Source organism: Eumetopias jubatus, unplaced genomic scaffold (assembly GCF_037043125.1).
Source record: "Eumetopias jubatus isolate StellerSeaLion01/CBP00866 unplaced genomic scaffold, mEumJub1_p1.0 scaffold_3, whole genome shotgun sequence".
Taxonomy (NCBI): domain Eukaryota; kingdom Metazoa; phylum Chordata; class Mammalia; order Carnivora; family Otariidae; genus Eumetopias; species Eumetopias jubatus.
In genome coordinates this window covers 123,176,673-123,194,486 of record NW_028274809.1, presented here as the reverse complement: position 1 = coordinate 123,194,486, position 17,814 = coordinate 123,176,673, and the positions used below count along the sequence as shown (strand labels likewise).

The following is a 17,814-nucleotide window of genomic DNA, read 5'->3' as shown; positions in this document are numbered from 1 at the left end:
GAAATGATAGTTTTAGTATAGAACACCAGATTGGCAGTTATTTTTTCTCTGTGTTTTGAAGATGACATTAGTAATAGTATTATTTTTGTCTTTTGGCTTATGTCATCAGTCTAACTGTAGATAGATATCTTTTCTCTCCCGTTGTTTTCCTGATTTTGTTTTTGTCTTTGGTATTAAACAGTTTTGTGATGACTTATCTAAGTGTGAATTTATTTTTACTTATACTACTTAAGACTTGTGTTTCTTTTGTTTCAAATTCTTCATGCTTTTAAAAACCACCTTAAACATTCATTTTATATTCTATAACTGAAGTTATTGGGAGTTTTATCCTTTTTTTTTTTTTTAACTTCTGTTGGCTCTTGTTTGTGGTAAAGTTAAGAATGTCTCTTCAAGATTTTAGTCATTCTAAGGTCTCTTAGAGGGACGTAACTCCCGAGAGGGTCTGTGTTTGCTTCAGCCAGGTGCCCTGGGATGTCACCTGCCCAGGACCACTTTTCGGTAAGTTTCTTTGCCTCAGGTAGTATAAAACTGCACCTCAGATCACATTACAGCAGGACCTTAGTTACCATTTCCAGGGAAGACATTGGCCTCACCCCACAAATAATGGAACATAGGCCCACATAAACAGATGTACTTGTTTCTTCCACATATGTTTTCGATTCAGCCCTTTCACTGAAGACGCAGTCCCTTGATGGGGCTGGCTGTATGTGTTAGTCTCAGTTCCAACTTCTCTGATTGGTGGGACCCTGTCTCCGGTCTTGTGTGGTCATTGAATTTCGCACTGTTAGGTGTGTGAGGCCTGGAAACCCTAAAGGACTGCCATGCCATCAGCTTTCTTTTATTTTTTGGCCATTAGATATTTCTCTTACCCTCTGGTAAGCTCACCTGTGTATATAGAAGGGTATTTGTTACATTTTATCCAGAATTCCTACATTTTTTAAAAATATTTCTATTATTGTAAGTTCTTGAAGGTTTTATCCTATAGTTTGTTGGCTTTGAGGACTCTTGTTTCTAGTTTAGTGAGGAACTCCTCAGCAAGGCTTTAGTTGTAGGATTTATGTGTGGACAGAAAGGGATGTTCAGTATAATTCTTAAAATATGGATGTGTTTTTAGATAAATTTTAAGCTTCTTGGATGCAGAGGCTATCTCATTTGTTTTTTGTGTCTGTGCGTTTTCAGATTAAGAATAATCTTAGAACTTGACTATACGCTAGACAAAGAACTATGAGATATCTAAAGTTCAGCTGGTATTATTTTAATATTTGTAGAAGTTGTGTAGCCCTTATCCCCTGTAAGAATGCCATTGTCCATTCTAGTTTTAAGGTCTTTAGAGTTAGGCAGAAAATGGAGTATTTTAAGGTTTTCAAGTTTAAAAGCCTTTAGAGTTACATGGAAAACACAAGGCTTGTCTATCTTTAGATAAAGAAGAGCAAGTTACAATACAGTAATTAACCTTCCTGAGAGTGGTGGAATTCAACCATTAGACTAATGAGTTAGTCATGTTATCATCCCCTCTCCCCCCACCTTTGAAGTGATAGAATGACTGGCGTAGCAGCTTTAAATAAGGATTTAGTGTGTTCCATCAAAATTGCTGACAAAAATTTTGTTACTATTCCAGCTGTCAGGTTGTGGATAATTATCAAAATGTTAAGAAGGCAACCCCCATGATACTAAATAGGATTGTATAATATTTGGTGTGAGAATGTCTATAGCTTCAGATCTCATATCAGCTGAAATTTCTGGTTAAATGTTACCTTGGTTAACTTGGATGATAATTGTCTTCTGTAGTGGCTAAGCATCTTTCAACTCCAGGAAGATTTAGAATTAAGAATAGAAATGTCTAAGAGAATCAAAGCTGCAGTAATAATATTTTTCTGTTAAGGGATATGTGCCTATTTGTTATGGCTAGTGAGGATGATAAGCATGCAATTCCAACTTAAAATGTATTATGGAATAATGGAGATCTGTGTTTTTTTTACATAATTTATGTTAAGTACTTTTGGGGAACATTAGGAGAAGTTTAAGCTTATATTATTTATAAGTCTAATTTACTAGGCTTTTAAAAATATTTATATGTAAATTATTATGCTTTATTGAGTAAGACAGTTGAACGAAGAAGGAAATAAAATATATTACATTTATAAATGTAGGTAAAAAATTTTGGTGGCATTTAATTAACCAGGTATCAAATGGGACCAAACATTATGTAAAAGCATCTTAAAAATGACTTCTAAAATCTGCCACTTTTGTATACGGGAAAGATTTATAAGCTGAATCTATAAGCTTTAAGGAATAACTGAATTTTTGCATTTTTTAACTTTAATAAGTTGAATATTTTAAATATCAAAGTGAGCTTCTGAAGAGTACAAAAATTACCCTTGCGGATACAAAACAACTCCTATCAGTATGACCTATAGTATTCAGTGTGTTTCTGGATGTGATTGATTTGTTTGTTAGGTAGTAGGGAAGATTTAATGTGGCCTTTCATATTGTGTAGCATATGTCTTGTATTCATTAAGATTTCAGGTATTTATTGAAAAACTTAATATTTTGAACAGACTCCTGAATATATCATCATAAAATATTTGTTTTTAATCTGATAGCAAACAACTAAAATTTCTAAAGTTCTTTTTTGGGACTAGAACTTATCATGAAAGGTTAACTTGTGAAGTCACTTGATTTATGAAGAAGATGTCACTGCAATTCAGTAGGGAAAGGTGGGTCTTGTCACTAAATGCTTCTGGGTTAACTGAATGTTTATGGGGGGGGAAATCTTACCCCTCCTAACTCATACTCTATAGAAAAATTAACTTGAAATAGATCATTACTTAAAATAGAAAAGGTAGTAAGAAAACACTTCCAGAAGAAAACATGGAAGGATATTATGATGATCTTGGGATAGCAAAGATTTATTAAACTGGACACTAAAGTATTAAAGACAAAAGATTGATAAATCAGAATTCTAAAACTATGAACTTCTCTTCATCAGGGGATACACCATTAAGAGAGTGAAAAGGCAAGCCATATACTAGGAGAAGATATTTGCAATGCATATATCTGACAAAGGACTTGTATCTAGAATATATAAAGAATGACAGTCAATAAGAAAAAGTCAGACAACTGATTGAAAAAAAAAAAGTGTACTAAGGACTGGAATAAGTTACTCTGCAAAAGACCATGTTTATGTGTCCAGTAAGTGTATTGTTGAAAAGGTGCCCAATATCCATAGTCATTCAGGAAAGGCAAAGTAAAGCCACAATGAGATACCATTACACCCCACCAGAATGGCTAGGATGGAGCAACTGGTACTCGCATACATTGTGGATTCAAGTGTAGAATGGCATCACCACTTTGGAAAATTGTTTGGCTCTATTTACTAAAGCTAATCTTATATATGCACCCTATGATCCAGCAATTCTATTCCTGGGTACATACTCCAAAGAAATGAATGCTTATGTTTACCATGAACACAATCCCCATATTCATAGAAGCTTTAATAATACTCTCCAATGGAAAACAGCTCAAGTGCTCATGAACAGTAGAATAGATAAATTGTAGTTATATTTACACAATAGAATACTGCACAACATTGAAGAAAGATAAACTCAATGCTACTTGCAGGAACATGGATGAATTTCACAGGTAATGTTGAAAGAAAGAAACCAAGTACAAAGTATGTACTGTAGGATTACATTTTTCTGAAACTGAGATAGGTAATACTAATCTATGATAATAAGGTCAGAATAGTGCTGACCTCACTGGCTGACACTGGCTAAGAGGAATCATGAAAAAGCTTTCTGGGATGGTGGGAAATGTTCTATTGTCTTCATCTACAGGTTGTTATATGGTATTAAAATTTATTGAGTTGTGTAACATATGTACATTTTACTGAACATAAGTTATATCAATGAAAAATAGATTTACAAATTTTATGAAGTATTATCATCTCCACCTACAGAGGGAGAACGTGAGGCTTATAGATATTAAGTGATAGGCTTATATAATCAGTAATTGGTGGACCTGGGAGTAAAAAGGCACCCAGGTTTTCGGACTCTAGGTCTAATGCTGACTTCAGATCACCATGCTGTTTTTCTGTGAAGGTAGGAATAGTGTTTGCAGTGTTTTTATGTCAATATAACATCCAGCACATTTCCTATACTTATTAGGTAAATAATAACTTTACTGATTTGAAAAAATAGCAGTCAGGTATTTGATGAGAGTGGACATTAAAATTCTTAATCTTTAATGTTTGATTTCAAATCATAGGTCCTCTCATTTCTATTTAAGCTTTGTTTTTTGCCTCCTGATTTCTTAACAAACAATTTCTCTTGGACTCAGAAGTCTCATATATTTAACTCCCAAGTTCTTATAGCAAAAGTATCATTATGAACTAATTGGAACTTATGTTTCTTATCTTTTTATTAGATAGGGAAAGAGATGTTTCATTGTTTATTTCTGGAGTTATAGGTAATAGATTAATATAATAGCAAAATAAGATTATTTTGCTTTCTTTTCCAGAAGTTAACTTTAAGCAATCTGGCTTATGTTCTTGGGCATATCTAGGACTTGCTCTAAATTACTTATTCTTATACCAGAATTCTAACAATGTATGAACAAAAAAACTAGAGTAATCATTAAACAGAATGCTAGAAGAAATAGAGCTCAATAGATAGGAATCTTAAGAAGTAGCCTGTATAACAATTGGAGAAAATTGTGTTAGTATCTTAGACCCTGTTTCTTAATATGGTGTGGAATGAAGGACCTCTTTGAAAGAGGTCTTTTTCCCTTTGACTTCTGGAACCACAGAAGAGTGGTGCTATAATACAGACATAAGACAGTTTTCTCTCTGTTGCCTGATGTTTTATGGAGATTTGCCAGGCAGTAATCTAGTAGGTCAACTAAGGATGTGAACTCTGAGCCCACGTCACTAGGACATCTGTATTTCCGGAACATGCCAGAAACTTTGTAGCAACTCTATAATTTCACTTTTTAGGTGCTCAGATCTTTTACTTAGTGGTGGTGTAGTACAATCACATTTAAAGTTTTATTAACTACTGAGTAGATAATGTGAATAATTAAAATTTATGTAAGGTATAAGGAGTCACAATACAGTAGTTTCTATGTACCCACCAAAGAGTTTAAGATAAAGAACTGTACTATTACCTTTGAACACCCCCTATGAGCTCCTCTGCATTCTATCATCCTCCCCTTTCAGAGTAAGACACTGTCCTGAACTTGGGATTTATTTTTCCCTTGCCTCTCTTTACTTTTAGTACATATATTTGTGTCCCCAAACAGTATCCTATGTTGCTTACTATATGTGTCCTTTGAACTTAACTTTTTCCCTCAACATAAGGGTCCTGAGATTCATCTGTCGTTGTTGCATGTAGTTATAATTCATGTTCACATGTATATTGTAACCATTATGTGAATATATAATAATTTATGTATCTGTTCTGATACTGGACATTGGGTTGTTTTCAGGTGTTTGCTATTACAAGCAGTGCTGATAAGAACATTTACATATAATATTGATAGTTAATATGGCTTACAAAGAAGAAATCCTGGATTTTGGAGGAGATTAGGCTTATTTGCATATGATAGAAAAAGGCCTATTTCTTCCCATTCCTAGAGGGAAATAGAGGAGAACTGAGCACAGTGTAGACCACCCAGTCTTTGGTCTGCACATCTACCGGCAGTTCTCTACATTTGGAATACTGGGAGCTAGTACAGTGTCGTCTTCTCTTTGACGATCAGGGCAGAGGTTGATGATGCTTTGTAACCCTACTGACGTCTCTCTTTCAAAAGAGTCCAGTGAAAGAAGCCTTGAGACTTATTTTTTACCCAGCTTGGAAGCTGTCACTGAGTCCTTAAATTGAAGCATGACATTGTGCAGTGACGCGCTAATGGACGAAGTACAGAGCAGAATCAAGGATGTCCTTTGGGAAGCTGACAGAGTCTGTTACAAATGTAATGTCAACCTGCAGTGAGATGGAACTGAAGACTCACAGACACAGGCACACTTTCTGGGAGATATGTGACTTGCCACCAGGCACATCTGGCTTCCCGAGCGGTTTCATTCAGACCATTTATGAGCCTATCAGAATATTGAGTGGCAGGACAAGGTCAGCAGCCGCAAGCACTTGGAATGCAGCCTGTGTAAGAGCTTTGAAATAATTCTTCTCCCAGCACAGCTTTCCTGAGCCGAATGCGTGTGCAAAATGGACTACAGCAGGACTCCAAGGCAACTGTTAAATAGCAAGCCAAGGTGGGGAAAGCACAAGCTGAGAAGGCAGAAGTGTTGGGATTCTCTACCATTCAGCCCTAAGCAGTGAGGCCTAGCAGGGCAAGCCCAGCAGCTGATGAGCAGCCTGGCATGCAGCTGGAAGGGACGGGCTTGCTGTTAGGGAGCAAAAAGCTTCAGGCCGGCTGTGTGTCTAAAAAGCAGACCCACAAACAATGACGGACTATTTGAATAGCTGGTGCAGCTGCTAACAGAAGGGCAAACTTGACGCGTGTTCTCTGTGGAGGAGATTGTTGCTCTCATTTTTATTGTCTTTGGCCCCTTACCCGTGGGTCTGATTCAGGAAAGACATTTATGCATGCACAAATGTATAAAAATAAAAGTAAATTTCTGCTGTACTACTTTCCGCTCCATCAAAATAGAACAAAAGTTCAGTCAAAAAATAGTGGTTGCAATGAAATAGTAGGAATAGAGCATGTAACATTTTTAGTTTTTTTTTTTAAATCAGCCTCATCACATGTTTATTTTATTGGCAGATACGTAAGAGACTAATCATGCACTAGAACTAATACCACAATAATATCTTTATATTTGAAAATGCCTTGTAGCCATTGTACTATACGCTATTTTCTGTGATTTCCTTTTTTGTGATTTCTTTCACAAGATTGCTTATTCATCTTTCTCCTCCCAGGGCCTAGCAAACTAGTGGCCATATACCTCCTAATAGGTGGTCAATAAATACTTGTTTAGCTGGACTGAACTCCAAGGATTCCGATGTTAGCATGTTATAACCTAATAGACAGGTACCCAGTTTTCACCAGCTTCACTTATCCTTAGCAGTTTCATGTAGTGGTCTAATTCCAACAGTCTGATGATGCTCTATTAGACCTGCAGTATGTCAACAGTCTTCCACCTTTGTTGCCTCGAGTTTGCATCCTTCCTGGCTTTTCATCTTATTTTCCTGTTTTGCTGGATTCCGAGTTATATACTTGTCTAGCTAACATCCTTCACCATACATAATCATTGACGTTCTTAATTCACATGTGGGAGCCTATGTAATTTGAATGATCCTGTGATTACTTTTGACACTGTCAAAGCATGAATAACATTTTCACACATAAATTAATTTGTATATAAAAAGATTTCATTGTTTAGCTTAGCCCTACTGCTTATAATTTGATGACTGAAATGTTGGATTTTCCAGTAAGGAAGCAGAGAAAATAATTTTGATTGTCAATAAATTAATAACTATGCAAATAGACATATTTTAAATCCTCTCCTTTCAGCTTTTAATGCTTTTGTAAAAATTGAAGTATAATTGACACTTAATATTAGTTTCATATGCTTTGGTTTTTTTTTTTAAGTTACTTAGTCTTGGCTTAGGACAGTAATGAATAAAGTAATTGGCTTTCCATTACACTATTATTAGATGGAAATAGTCTGTATTGCCCTCTATTGGTGATTATTTTTGACAAAATAATTGCTGTTACACATATTTATCTGTGTTTAAAAATTGTGTCAACTGGTAGGTTTTACAGAAAAGGACTTTTTTTTTCCCTTAAGAAAAACACTTTTAGAAACTGACCTAATAGTTGTAGCCGTGAATTGGCAAAAGGGAACAACTGAGATTTGGGGCTTCTTGACTGAATAGTTTTATTGACTAAAGTAGTTTGAAATACTTTTGCCTTTGCTTAATTTTCATTTTAATTTTTTCTTGTCAGAGCTCCACCTCAGATAAGGCGTCCCAATCGAGAAGTAAGACCTCTGAGGAAAGACATGCCAGGAATAGGAGGCCGGGGACCTGTAGGCCGAGCACATCCCATATCCAAGAGTGAAAAACCCTCTACAAGTAGAGACAAGGATTATAGAGCAAGAGGAAGAGATGATAAGGCAAGACTCTCTTTGTAACTAATGCCCTTGAAGCCCATGACTTTTGGTGCATATTATATATGTATCTTTTGGCTTTTCAGGGTACCCGGTTTTGACATGGAAGAGATTAAAAAACAGTCTGATTCTAAAACCTAAGCAGTCTTTGCATTTTGAAGGCCATTCAGCGGTGCTAATAACCTCAGAAATATATTTAAAAAAACATACACACAGATCTTTAGTAAAATGTATCTTGGAAGAAATATTCAAAATAAAGTTTAAAACTTAAAATATATTTTAACAAGTATTCTAAATTAAAATGAGCAATAAATGAAAACCGTTGTAGGGGAAAGACTTATTAGAAGGATGTAGATTTTTTTCTCTTAATTAGAGAATTTTCCTTGGTTGGGGTTCACTTTGTACATTTCCTTTATCTGGGAAACTGATGGGTGAATGAACATGGTCCTAGGTGGAAATTCTGTCCTGCCCTTAAAATGGACTTCAGATAATCTTACAGAGGAGGGAGCAGGCCAGGGTGATCCGACCCATCTCTTAGCCTTAATTTTAGGGAAAGGACACAATTCGATTTTTAGTGATACCATTTCCCATTTCCATTGTGACATCATACATGAATGATGATTATTATTGAATTGCCACCAAGAAGTTTTAAATTTTCCTAGCTAGGGGTTCAGGATATGTCCTCATGTTGATGCCATGGCATTTATAATGAAAATATAATTTATCACTAATAGCAAGTTGTTATCCTTCAAAATTAGATGCTGTGTTTGCATATTTTTACCATGTATAATTTCAGCCAGTAGATCAGGACTCTGCACAGGCCACCTTCCCAGGCCTTGTGCATATTTAATCTGTGGTAGAATAAAACTGGTGTTTTATGAGTATTTCTATTCATGAGATAGATTCAAAGATAGATTCTACTTGTTTTTTGTAATTTGTCAGAGCTATTATACCATAAAACAGTGATTCCTTCTCTGATACTTGTTGGGATTCGTGAGGGGGCACTAATTAATGAATGAATTAATCATTCCTGCTGGTGAAATTGAACTGGTTTTCTGCCATTATCAAAAGCCACCTGAATGGATACTTAAAAATCTCTGTCTTATGTGTCATCTTTGTTTCCTCCCTTGTTCTTCATTTTTGTCAGCTAACCTTGGTTTGCATTTTAGAGCATAAAGTAGGGGCTGAAGTTCAACCCTCACTCTGCTAGTAGCTTTTAGGTAAACTTCTCGAACCAGGTGGGGAACTTTTAGTCTTTACCTTAATTTTACATAACACAAGAGAATAATCTTGGTCATGGTTTATTGAATGCTTCCCTGCTAGGCACCATTCAGAGTGATTAGACAGTAATTCAGGAAACAATCCCATGAAGTAGGTAGTCATCTTATAAATGAAGAAACTGAGGTAGAGATCTGAAGTACCTAACCCAAGTTCAGAGAGTAAGAAATGGGGCTTGGAATGGAATTTGTGAAGTCCCAGATCTTTTTCCTCTTTATTTTAGGATTTTCTCATATTATGTAGTTATCCCTACCAAACTAGATTAAAAATATGGATTGGATTTGAAAGGAGTCCCAGAACAATTAAATAAATGTTGATTTTTAAATGTGATTCGTAAGCAAAGAACAAAGCAATGAGGCAGCATTTGTTGAATGTCAGATTTTTCTGGAGATTGCAAATTGTCTCTTAAAAAGTTCCAAATAATTTTCTAAATCTTATTCTTTCATTGACATGTAAGTACTCAAATGTCACTGGAAACTAAGCCCTTTATTTAAAAAAAAAAAAGACAAAACCCTACAGTTGTTTGAAGATCAAAGATGTTTTCTGAGTCACTCTGGACACAAAAGGGACTACAATTTAGAAAAACAAACTCATGCAAAGTTTATTAGAATTTGAAAAGTGTACTTGGTTCAGTTATTATTATTGTAAGCACTGAAATACCCATTAGAATACTAGTGTCCTTAAAATTTACTGAAGGCTGTGATAGGGTTTGAGGGAGTTTAGGTGAAACTGACAGATATCCCCAGCCTTTGAATGCTAATTTGAAAATGAGTACCTTGTATTGGAAGGCTCCTCGGAGATACTGTAGTCCCCAGTGTTGTTTTTAAAATTAGTTTTGTGTATTGCAACCAGCTTAAAAAAAAAGAGAACAGACTCGGACACTGTTATTTTGAGAAAAAAATATTTAGTTATATGAATATATATAAAAACTTAATCATATAATTATATATTAGTATATAGTAGCTTATGATCTCAAATGAATTTATTATTTTGTGTCATGGTCAAAAGTTTGAAAGCTGCTGCTGTACTCCAACCACTTAACTTTATACATGTAAAAAAAAAAAAGTAAGGACAAGAGAAATTACATATCTCGCCCAAGATTCTTACTGTCTTTGGATTTTTTAGTTTAGTGTTGCCCAAACTGTGTTATGGGGCAACTAATAATAATAGCAGGAGCAGTTGTTACTCGTCCTTGAGTACACTTAACCTTACTAGCCCCTTTTTGAAGTTTTATATATATATATTGGCTTATTTAATTTCTATAAATTTCTGTGACCTCAGCATTGTTATCCCTGTTCTACATATGAAGAAATTGAGGCACCGGAGTCACACCTACAAGTAGGTGGGGGAACTAGGAGTTGAATTCTTTAACACCTGAGCTTTTTTTTTTTTAAAGATTTTATTTATTTATTTGATAGAGACATAGAGAGAGAGGGAACACAAGCAGGGGGAGTGGGAGAGGGAGAAGCAGGCTCCCCGCTGAGCAGGGAGCCTGATGTGGGGCTCAATCCCAGGACCCTGGGACCGTGACCTGAGCTGAAGGCAGGCGCTTAATGACTGAGCCACCCAGGCGCCCCTAACACCTGAGCTTTTAATCAGTATGCTATATAGCCTCTTATTTGAGAATGCTTAGCATCTTATTTTAATGTATCATGAACACCTGTTTCTTGTAAGAGTTCCAGTTCATTTTCTGGGAGTGATTAAGTCTTCTTTTCCTCTTTTTTTTTTTTTTTTTTAAACTGTTGATGGGCTTCAAGTTGGGTCCAAGCTTAAAAATACTGTTTTTCAATAAGTAACAATCACTTTGTATAGTGATCTGTTGTTCAGCCCTTATAGTTTTTCTCTCCCTGAAGTCCACAGAGTCATCATAAAGCAGGTTCGTTACCTTGTTTACTTAACACACCATTATTATGTGCGTACTTTGTGTTTGTCATACTTGCAGGTACTGGGAATAGAGACTTTAATAAAATGTGACTCCTGGCCGCACGTTGATTATTTTCTTATTGATGAGAGGGAGTGAGATGAATCAATTAACCTTGACAGCTATATTTTTCAGTCTTATTTGAATGTACCTGAGAAAATTTGATGTATTACTATTTAACTATTTAAGCCTAGAGTCAGTATAGAAATACACATAGAAATAACAAATGCATTTTTTTAATTGAAAAAGGATGGTCTAAAATTAAATATTAAGTAGCAGAGGAACTGTTTTTGTATTGTAACCAAAAATAAAGTTAATTCATAAAACTCTGATTTCTCAAGTATTTTTAAAACTATGACTTTATGGTTAATTAACTCTTAGCGAAATGAGCAGTGCTTCCATTATGATCTCATGATTAAAGCTATATATATATATGTTTTTAAATAGAATTCAGATTGAAGTATGGTAAATTATGTTAATAGAATTGATTTAAAGTTATTAAACTTAAAGGAATTAATTTCATTGAATTACATGTAACAAATGGCCCTTTCTGAATACTTTCCTTCTCATCACCGAGTAAGTCTAGGGATGTCTGAGGTGGAGAGATGTTGTAAACTGGATTGAGAACTGTTGATAAGTGATTATACAAATGAACAATGACTTCAGAAAAACTTTTCTTTTTCTTGTGAAGAAACGGATCCTGTCATATGGGGTACTATTTGGTGAACGATGATCATCTAACTAGCAGTGTATTGGTAAATGTTCAATAACTAGTTTTCTGAAAAAAGTGTGTATATACATATTCACACGTTTGTTATAAATCTGCTATAAAGGATGTCATAATTTACAAATAAATATATAGTGCTCTTTATTATAAATTCTGTAGAGCAAATGGACTCTCACAGAATGCCTTTGCTGACTTTTGCTCAGCTCTTATATCTATAGCCAACCTATGGTTGCAGTTAACAAATGAATAAAGATGTAGTTCTGACACGAATGCTGGTTAGTATTTTTTTTTTTCATTAATGAGTCAGATGACAGTAAAACAATAGAAATGCATGTTGGTAGTTCACTCATTCATCAGTTATTTGAGCAACTTTCATGAAGCAGTTAATAGTTTTCAAATACTGGAAAAATATTTCTTTAATTTTTGTACTATTTACAATGTAACAACTACAGAAATGGCATACTTTTAAGTCTCCTCAGCATTATTAACATCTTCCCCATTATTTTCTTAAGTCTAGACCATTACCAAAGCAATAAATTAAGCCCTGATTTGTAGCATCAGCTGATTTCTGTGATATAAATACTTCTATGACCCATTTCAAGCTACCAACATGATGTTGCTTGGCTCAGAGTTGGGATGAGCTTGGACATCCCTATGACTGCGGGCCAGTGGTTTTTTTTTATTACTAATTAGTAATTCTGATGTTGGGTAGCTCACAGCCTAATAAGAGCAATGATCCCTTTGGTAGATAGAACTCATTGTTAGAAAATTGTTTTGCTGATCTGAAATTTATATCTTTTCTTACTTTCTATTGGTCCTGGTTCTTTTGGAATAATATAGAGGAAATACAGGTAAATAGGTCAGTTGGTCATGTGGCTCCATTAGTGTTTTCTTCTTTAGCTTAAATGTCTCTAGTGTCCCTGATCCTCCTCTAGATGATGTGGTTTTTGAATCTTTCATTGCCCTGGATAATTCTTCTTTGGGTGCAATTCACTTGTCACTTGAAATGCAAGACCCAGAGCTAGTAACTATCTTTCACTTAATCTGCCAATGTGAGAAGACATGCAATAAAATGTAAAAACCATCATTTGTGCTTTAGGCCAATGTGTGTCATTAATTGACTTTATATAATATTGGGTTAGTCACTAATTTTAGCCTCATTTTTTCCACATAGAATGATTAGCCAGTACGAATGAAAGATCATTATCAAACCTTTCCTTGATAAGGGTAGTTTAGATGTTAGTAAAAAGATGCTAAAATACTTGCTTTAATGAGGAAAAAGGTCTGTCAGACTTCATGCTAAATATCAAATTCTTGCTAATGTTGACCTTTGTCAATTAATGTGAAAATCTAAGCAAAGATTTCTAAGATCATTTCAGTGTTATTGCAGCTATTATTATTATTATTATTAAAAACTGTTCAGGTGGTATCTTGGGTGAGGTTATCTTTATTGCTTGAAATAAAGTCTCTTTTAAGTGTTACAGTTAATCTAGCTCATTAACTGAAACCACAGTTACTTATATTTGATATCCCTATTCTAGTTTATGGGAGTATTTGTTATGAAGGATAATGGTCACCCATTTTGTTGATTTCCCAATGTCACCAAATTAATTAATTTAGTTTATCTAAACTTGTTTTTTAATAACCTCACCATTTTGACTTGGAAGAGTTCCTAGAATCTTTTTTGGAGTACTTAAATTGTATCCAAATCTCATCTCTACCTTTGATAAATTTTGGATTCTAGGGCAAGTCATTTTACTGGCTTACACCCACATTTTCTCTTCTGTGAATTGAAAGGCTTGACCTTGAGTACTATAACACAGGCTTTTCTTTCTCTGCTTCTACTTCTCCCTCTACCCCATCTGTTTTCCACTCAGTAGGCAGAAGGGTCATTTAAAAATATAAATCAGATCCTGTCATTCCCCTACTTAACACATTTCAAAAATTTCCCGATGCATTTAGAGTAAAATCCAAACTCCTCCCTGTAGCCTGTAGGGGCCTAGGTGAGCTGGCCTCTGCCTGTCTCTCCAATCTGTTTTATTGGTTCAGTACCTCTTAGCCACACAGACCACTTAGTTTTTTTCATAGCATTTCACAGTTTGATTATGTGTGTTTTTGTTTTGTTCACTTGTTACTTGTTTCCCCTACTAGATTAGATGCTCAGTGAGGGCAGATAGTGTATTTTCATTCACTGATAAAACCTAATGCACGATGAAGTGTATTAGACAGATACTCACATGGTTATTCTTAAATCCTCCGATTGTTACTACTTTGAGATAATTGTACAGCTTTTTCTTTCCCTTGGCAGTGTTTATCATGTCTTCCCTACCACTTGGGCATTCATATTAAAATGGATGTCTACTTATATTTTTTAATAATAATTTTTTGGTAAGTCTAAATTACAGTGCCATATCATGGCATATTAAGTCCCAGATATATTGGTTTCTGTTGCATTCTTTAGTTGATTTATTTCTAGAAGAGTTTTTAAAACGATTACAGAGAATTTCCAGTGATTTGTTTGAATGTGACTTTGTAGCCTTGTCCTCCCTGTATTATAAAGTGTGATTCTAGGCTGAGCTTATTTTAAATTTGTAGATATTATGTTTGTTGTGGTAAGTATGCCAGAAATGTACTCTTTTTGATAGTGTCACTATTGGTATCTATCGTCTGAAATACAAGGATCTTTCTGAAAATTTAGCTTAATATTGTCACTGTGCTACCCAGAAACAGTAAATTATTCATTTTTGGGGTCAAGTCACCAAGACTGCTGTTTGGTCATTTACCTAGTGGCTTAATGAACTCAAGCATTTGACCAAGGGGAGCCATCTAGTCCCCTGTCAGCACTTATGATCAAGCCTATGGTTAATCTCAGATGAAGTGTGGTAGGAGAGGTTCATTCTGTTCTGTCTTCAGATTTAAGCTTAGGAAATTCATGCATTTTTTTGACCACTTTCCCTTTCATTTTTGTATTAGACAGTAACTGTGGGGCAGAAGCTCTAGGGAGGTATTTGGCTCTGTCTCCTGAAGTAGTTCCAGTGGTTGAACTATCTCTAGCAACTGAGCGCATTTCATTTAAAGCTCTTCAAAGCTGAGTACATCTTAGCAGAACCCCATAGAAACCAGAGGATGTAATTCTTTTTTTAAGTCCCCATATTGTTAAATAAAGAATTTGGGGTAAAGTATACTGCTTTAGTGGTCTTAATAATACTATTTAAAAAGGTCCTTTTACCATTATCATTACAGTGACTTTGTGATGTGGTCCGAGGACTTTACTGGGAAGAAACCCTGAATCCTGGGAGGTGCTTGGAGTAACAGGAAAAAGGCTTTGTAAAAGGCTTTCCTCATCTGCAGCCTCTTTCTTGGCTTTGGAGGATTCATAGTTTGTAAAGCTCTTCAGCTTTAAGCTGACTTAGTTAGGCATGAGGTGGTCTGATGTTGTGCAAAGGGTATAGGTTTGAGGAGTCCGGAAGAGCTGCATAAAAATCTCTACTCTGACATTTAATAATTATGAACTTGATTAGGGTACTTCATCTGAGTCCCGGAAACAATACCTACCTTATTGTGAGTATTAAATGAGATAATGTTGTGAGATTTATTGTCATGTAGTAGGTTCTCAGTAAATTAGTGTTGTTTCTTCCTCTGCATTAATATTCTGTATATTCTTTGGTGGTGGTGGGAATTCCCTGCATCCACAAATTCAGAAGTATCTAGCAAGGATCATTTTTGTCTTGAAACTGTACCCCCAAGGATGTAAATGTGAAGAAGTGTGTAATAAAGTGGGCCAATTCATCTGTTTCTGATGAAATAAACGGGGGAGGATGGCATTTGGGTAATCAGAAAACTCTCTCTTAAAATAATGAAAAATTACTTAAAATGATTACATTATAATATTTTGAAAGCTCAGTGATGTTAAAGTTATCTTGTTATGGACCAGTACTTTTTTATACCTGTCTACAGGGAAGGAAGAATATGCAAGATGGGACAAGTGATGGTGAAATTCCTAAATTTGATGGTGCCGGGTATGATAAGGATCTAGTGGAAGCGCTTGAGAGAGACATTGTATCCAGGAATCCTAGCATTCATTGGTAAGTCTTTTAAGTTCTTGAATTAAAGCAGCAGAGAAAACAAGTTATTGGTTGGCCTTGTGTGAATCTTTTCTTATTATCTATGACTATGATTTCATCATAATAAACGCATGTGTAAAATTGACAGGACAGTTCTTCTTTCAAAAATCTAACCAAGACATTTTACATGTTAACTTGATGTTGACATAAATGACAAAGGTTGTTAAGTGAATAACATATCCTAATTAATAACTGCAGTATGTTTTCACTGATCATTTTATACAGTATTAATTAAGATAGTGTTCTTAATATAATTTCATAAATAATAAAAAATTAAAAAAATTAGTATTGACCATATCTGGTATCCGTGAATAAACATGGAACTTTGCTGCTCTTGCAAAGGGATGACATAGCAGATCTGGAAGAAGCTAAGAAGTTGCTAAGGGAAGCTGTTGTCCTTCCAATGTGGATGCCTGACTTTTTCAAAGGGATTAGAAGGCCATGGAAGGTGAGCATTTATTAAAATAAAATAGGTATAAAAATGATGCTTACGTGATCATGAATGACAGCATTGTGGGTTTTTTTATGTGTTTGTTAACCAAGTTAGTAAAGATTGGAGGAGGTTTTTATACATCCTAAATACCTGGATTTGAATTTGTAGTTGGGATGTGTTGTCTCTCAGAGGAACAGAGTGTTGAAACTACAGTCTTTAGTTAAGTCACTCCCCTCAGGTTTGCCAGGTTAGGGATTAGCTTTAAGAATTTTCTACATGTCTGTTTCTGTAAATAAGTTAAGAAAGAAATTAAATAGTAGATAGTCTTATAGAATAAGTATTTGATCAAATAAATACCTTTCCAAAAGTTGGCATATTTCTCACTAATTAATTGCTTTGATCACTTCATTTAGGCTTGATATTATTCTCAGACATGCCTTCCACTTTAGAGTAAAAAGCCTGCTTAGGACTAGTTCCTAAATCCATTGTTTTTATTTTAGCATATTAAAAAACCCTTCTAACAATGGCTGCCTGGAACTTTTTTTGGTCTTAGTCATAGGCAAAGGCTTCCTTTAATCTGATCGGTAGAGTGAAATAAAACCATGATTTTACTTTGCCCTTCTGAATTAGCTAGGAAGGTCTGTTTCTCTTCTCAATATCTCTTCCTCTTTTGACACGCCTAAAAGTAAAGAGGAGGAGAGATTTTATATTTACACAAATAGCTTGGAATATTCATGGCATTTTGATTGTCTTCTACAACTTAAAAACTTTTATAGACTGGTATAGGTTTACCTAATTTCAGTAACATATTACCATACATTCCCTCTTTATTATAACTTTCAAAACAATATTTAAAAGAGAGAGAAAAAAAGTCTTAAAATAGGTATTTAAAGGAGTTTTAAGACAGTGAGCTTGGTAAGTATAACCTACCTCTATCATGATGAGCTCTGTAAGTCTTTACCAGGAAGGTGATTTGCACATGTAGAAAGATCACCTTGGTCAGCAGTGTGAAGGATGGACTGGAGATGGGCATAGGTGGTTATAGGTGAGGAATCTGATGAAGGAGGCTGTTGTAATAGTTGAGCTGAACAATGAAAAAAGACATTTGTTATTTGACTAGTGAGAAATGGGTGGATTTGTGAGAGATGTTTAAAACCTAAATGATAACATTATGACTGAGTGTTTATAGGGTGAGGGGCAAGT

General features: G+C 35.0%; 1 protein-coding gene across 3 annotated transcripts in view; it reads left to right on the top strand.

Annotated features, from left to right (window-relative positions):
- Positions 1-17,814, top strand: part of KATNAL1 (katanin catalytic subunit A1 like 1) — an 83,463-nt gene that overhangs the window by 34,093 nt on the left and 31,556 nt on the right. For all 3 annotated transcript variants that reach the window (XM_028105595.2, XM_028105584.2, XM_028105592.2), the window contains exons 4-6: positions 7,966-8,134; positions 16,012-16,139; positions 16,521-16,626. In XM_028105595.2, the coding sequence (XP_027961396.1) occupies positions 7,966-8,134; positions 16,012-16,139; positions 16,521-16,626 (403 nt within the window). The remainder of the gene's footprint in view (positions 1-7,965; positions 8,135-16,011; positions 16,140-16,520; positions 16,627-17,814) is intronic.